The sequence below is a fragment of the Mauremys reevesii genome, linkage group 3 (assembly GCF_016161935.1).
Source record: "Mauremys reevesii isolate NIE-2019 linkage group 3, ASM1616193v1, whole genome shotgun sequence".
NCBI lineage: Eukaryota > Metazoa > Chordata > Testudines > Geoemydidae > Mauremys > Mauremys reevesii.
The window spans coordinates 175,691,417-175,696,189 of record NC_052625.1 but is presented as its reverse complement, the minus strand read 5'-3'; the positions used below and the strand labels follow the sequence as shown (position 1 = coordinate 175,696,189).

The 4,773-nt window shown below is 53.0% G+C and overlaps 1 protein-coding gene across 1 annotated transcript; it reads right to left on the bottom strand.

Annotated features, from left to right (window-relative positions):
• Window positions 1–898: 898 nt before the first annotated feature.
• On the bottom strand, window positions 899–4,039 carry SOX11 (SRY-box transcription factor 11). Its single transcript, XM_039528576.1, has one exon. The coding sequence runs from the start codon at window positions 3,759–3,761 to the stop codon at window positions 2,556–2,558; it is 1,206 nt and encodes a 401-aa protein (XP_039384510.1). The 5' UTR covers window positions 3,762–4,039; the 3' UTR covers window positions 899–2,555.
• Window positions 4,040–4,773: the final 734 nt, after the last annotated feature.

Sequence of the window (4,773 nt, the reverse complement as noted above, 5' to 3'; positions counted from 1 at the left end):
CTGCCGAGGAGGGCGGCAGCACCCTCTGGGCAGGGCATCGGTAGCTACGGGCCCGCCCAGGCCGCTGAAAGAGAAGGGAGGCAGGGCGGGCTGGGGGCAGACCGCTCCGGCTCCGCGAGCTCGGGGCCAGCAGCGCCGGTGCGCGCCAGACTCGGGCGGGGGTGGGGGAAGCTCTGCACAGAAGCGGCAGGGCAGAGATCAGAGCTGGCTGCACCTCCGTCCCTACGGCAAACAGGAAGCCTCAGCCCGCCCCCTCTTGAGCAGGGTCCCCCGGCTGCGGCCGGCCTCCCCCCGCTGGGAAGCCCCGTACCCGCTGCTGCCTCGCCGGCCCCTCCGGAAGGGATGCACGGCGAGGCGGGAAGCAGCCGCCAGCCCAGCACCGCGCTGCCCAGGCCGGCGTGCGGGGAGTGGAAAAGGGCGGGGAGGGGAGGGTGGCGCGGCGCGCCCCGCCCCGGGGGAGCCAGCCGCTCTCCGGTCTCTCCCCGCCGCTGCACCCCGACTCCTTCTCCCAGTTTCCCCGTTTAAGACTGACTGGGGGCGGGGGAGGCGGCGAGACGGAAGCTGCTAAAAATAACCCAGCGCGCCCAACGCCGCCGCCAGCCGCACATGGCCGGACACACCCCCTCCGCGCACAGCCAGCCTAACCCGCCGCACAGCAGAGCCCACGTGGAGGGGACCCGGGAGCCAGCGCAGACCCCGAGCAGGGAGCGAGCTAGCACACGTGGGGGGAGGGAGCCAGAGCCATCCCCGCCTCCCACGCGCAGGGATCTCGTCCTGAAAGGTGTCCCTACCCCCGTCCCCCTCGGAGATGGGGAGAGGACTAGACCCCCCCCGTCACACTCAGCTGCGATCCCCCCACTCCGCCGAGGGGCGATGCAGCAATGACAGAAGGCAGGTAACCGGGCAGAGAACCTAGCACTAAAGCGTGCCTGGAATCACGTTCTCCGAGACCCTCTCCGCCATCTTTCTATGGGCTCCTGGGGGCCGACCACCCCCGGGGTCTCTCCCCTTCTAGGCTAGCTGGGCGCTGAAAGCCGGGTGGGGGGGCCGGGTAAAATCAGCGATTTCACACGTTCGTGGAATAAAAAGCTGTCTAAACATTCTCCCCCCTGGCTACATGCAGACACAGCCGCCTACAGCTCCGCAGGTGGGGCGTGGGCCAGGGCATCGCCAGCGTTACTTCTACAGACACTAATAGCGATACGAGTTTCTATCAGTTCCAGCTGATTTATTAAAATTGTCAAGATACAGACTTTCAGCATAAAAAAAAGGCAATGATGTTGACAGTGCACAAGTCTGCTTTTGCCATCATTTGCTACAAAATATGCAGATGGTCTGTACTTTAGATTATATTGCACAAAATGAGAAACTTTTTTTAACTATGTGCCTTTTTTTGCTAAAAATCGAGAATCCAGTTTCATACCTTCCATCTGGGGCCCCATCCACATATCACAGCGTATGAGATACATAAAGTCCTACTATAGTACAGTACATATACAATCTTTTAAACTAAGATAACAGCTCTGAGGTCTATATCACCATTTTCAATAAATCTTTACCTACAAATATTGAACAAATCTGAACTATAGCTGTACAAAAAAGTTTCTTTTTTTGTTTTAAACCACAAGGCCTTTAGATGCAAGGATTATTTTTAAAATTTTAATCCTTTTAAAACCAGGACGTAACGTACCAACAAACTTGCATGCTAAAAACAGAAAAGAAAAAAAAATAAAAGGGAAGAAGTGCCTGAAAAGTCTTACTGAAAAAACACAGCAAGAATGTTCCCTTTTCACTGTACAAAAATACGCCTGAAAATATATTAATTTTTAAAAAAGACTGAGGTCTGTTATGTATCAAAAATGTTTCAATACCTTTTTGTACTGAGGTCTAGGCTGTCTGGTATTCAATCAAGGAGGTATAAGGGAACAAGTTACAAAAAAAAAGTTGGCAAGTAGAAATCACATTTGTAAAACCATAGACAATTTGATCTGAAAAGTAAACTCTGATCTTAAGTCAGTTCACAGTTTTTATTTTCTTTTTGTAAGCGTTTGTACAGTCTGCATTTTTTCAAGCTCCCTGCAGCTTTGTTAAGAATCGGATGCATAGAAGACATCAGTTTTCTCCCTCCAAAAAAAGTTGCAATGGTCCCTTTCAGAAAAAAAATCGGAACAGTTCTTTTAAGATCTCTCACGGGAAAAAAAATCCACAAACCCCCTTGAGTAACAGTTGTGCTGCCAAAAGACTTCTTTGCAGACCATCTTCCAGACTTCAATCACAGACCGACAAGCTTCGAACATCGACTTCTGAATCATTTTTCCCCCAGTCCCCCATGCCTTTTTGTTGTTGTTGCGATCACCAAATTAAAAAACAAAACAAAACAAAAAACATAACTCCGGGCTCGGTTTGGAACTAACTTTGAGACTTTTTTTTAAAGAAAAGACATTTTATTATTTCATTTTTTACTCCACCACTTCCATCACATCATCACCAGCATCATCTTTCCTTTCCGATTTCTCTGCACGGTTGTTCTCATCAGCGACACGCCTTCCAGCGGCTCAGTAAGTGAAGACCAAGTCGGAAAAGTTCGCTTCCAGCCAGTCCCCTGCAATCATTTCGCTCAGCTCCGGGGTGCAGTAATCGGGGAACTCGAAGTGAGAGCCCAAGCTGCCCTCGCTGAACGAATCCAAATCTTTATCCACCAGGGACAGAGACAGGTTCCCCGAAGCGGAGCTCACCCCCAGCTCCGAGGCGGCGTGAGGGTGCTGGGAGAAATTCAAGCTCAAGTCGAACATCAGGTCGTCCGCCTCTTCGCTGCTGGAGGAGGAGGTGGAGATGGACCTGGAGGAAGCCGGGGACAGGCTGGGCTGCTGCTGGGTGCTCTGCTTGGTGATGTTCTTGAAGTTGTAGTACAGTCTATTGCTGCCGCTGCTGCCGTGCGAGGCTGCGCTGCCCCTCACCTCTTCGTACAGGCTGGCCCCCTCGGTGGACTCTGCCGAAGAGCTCAGGGTGGGACTGGCCGGGACTTTGGCTACATTATATCGCCTCTGCTGCTGCTGCTCATCTTCCTCGTCCTCGTCCTCCTCCGCCTCTTGCTTGATCCTGAGCTGCAGCTCGTCCTCCTCCTCTTCCTCCTCATCATCCTCGTCCATGAAGACGCACTTGACGGTTTTGCTGCTCACTTTCAGGGTGCCGTAGACATAGTCCTCCCCCGCGTAGTCCCCGGGGTGGGTGGCTTTAGCCCCGGGCTTGGCGGGAGAGGAGGAGGAGGAGGACTTCAGCTTGCTACATTTCTTACTGGAGCTCTTGGCGCTTTTGCTGCTGCTGCTGCTGGTGGGTGCGTTTTTCTCCGGGCTCTGGCTGGCACTGGGCTTGGCTGATGGGTCCATTTTGGGCTTTTTCCTGGGTCTGTATTTGTAGTCGGGGTAATCGGCCATGTGTTTGAGCCTCAGTCTCTCTGCCTCCCGGATGAAGGGGATCTTCTCGCTGTCCTTCAGCATTTTCCACCGCTTGCCCAGGCGCTTGGAGATCTCCGCGTTGTGCATGTCCGGAGACTGCTCCATGATTTTTCTCCTCTCGATTTTAGACCACACCATGAACGCGTTCATCGGTCTCTTAATGTGCCCTGAAGCCGTTTTGCACCAGTCCGGGTCGCTCTCATCCAAAGCGACCGGGCTGCATGCCATAAACTCGCCCTCTTCGGTGTCCATCGCCTCCCTGGGCAGGTTGCTTTCAGTCTCTGCACTTTCCGCTTGCTGCACCATGCCGGGCTTGGAGCGATTTCTTTGTGTGTGCCAGCCCCTTCCCTGCCCCGCCACACGAGCCCTCGGGAGTCACAAGGTGAAGCCCAGCGTGCGAGATGCAAGGTCTCTCCTGGCGCCTTTCCTTCCCCGCTCGCACACTGCCGCTACTGCTCCCCTTGCACCAGGCACCAGCAGGACTGGGACTCTCTCCGGCTCGGCTCTTTTCCCTCCCCCCTGCAGCAGCAGCAGCAGCAGCCGCCCGGACCCCGAGCTCTCACTAGATCTCACGCCCCCTTCTGCAAAAGTTGCGGCCGGGTTCTCTCCCAACTAGTTATCAGGGTTTCATATGGGTGACATCACTCCCCCAGCCAGCCAATCATGTAACCCGGGCTCCTCCCACTGGCTCCTCCCCTCTGCCTTTATTTAAGTCCCCCACATGCGCCCCCCGCCTTTCGCACCGTTTTAGTGGGGGAGGTGTGGAATTGGAAGAGGCTGGGCTGGGAGCTTAATCTTAATATACATATATTAAAAATGACTTGCATGGGTCATTTAAGATGGGTTGTATTAATGCTTTCACTGTCTCCTCCTGGGCTGGCTGTTAGAAAGCACAGCAATTTGTTTTGCTAGAGAGTATGGGATAGTGGTTGTGAATCTGGTGCGATTATTTCCCATTGCCTAGTGCAGTCAGGCTGGGTGAGCTCATGTCCTAGGGAATGAGGTGCATCCTCCGGGCATCTGCTCTCTGCGCTTCCAAGTAACTGAAGGTGGCGCTTTAACACTACAAGCTTTTCAAAAGGATGCAGCTATTTATTTTTTTGCAAGGCAAAGAAATCAATTTAAAGATAAAGTGCTGATTTCTCATTCGTGTGTTTGCATAGTGTCTATTTTATCCCTTCTTTCTCTTATTCTCTTCCTCCAAACCTCCCTCACAGCCAAGGCATCACCTCTTTACTCACAGTTCCCTAGCTGCCTTTCTTAAACCAATCGCAGGAGAAACAGTCAACGGTTTTGCTTTTGATCAGTTAATATCAAT

Bases quoted from the DNA above. Each gene is read 5' to 3' on its own strand.
- SOX11 (XM_039528576.1), bottom strand. From the start codon at position 3,761: ATGGTGCAGCAAGCGGAAAGTGCAGAGACTGAAAGCAACCTGCCCAGG.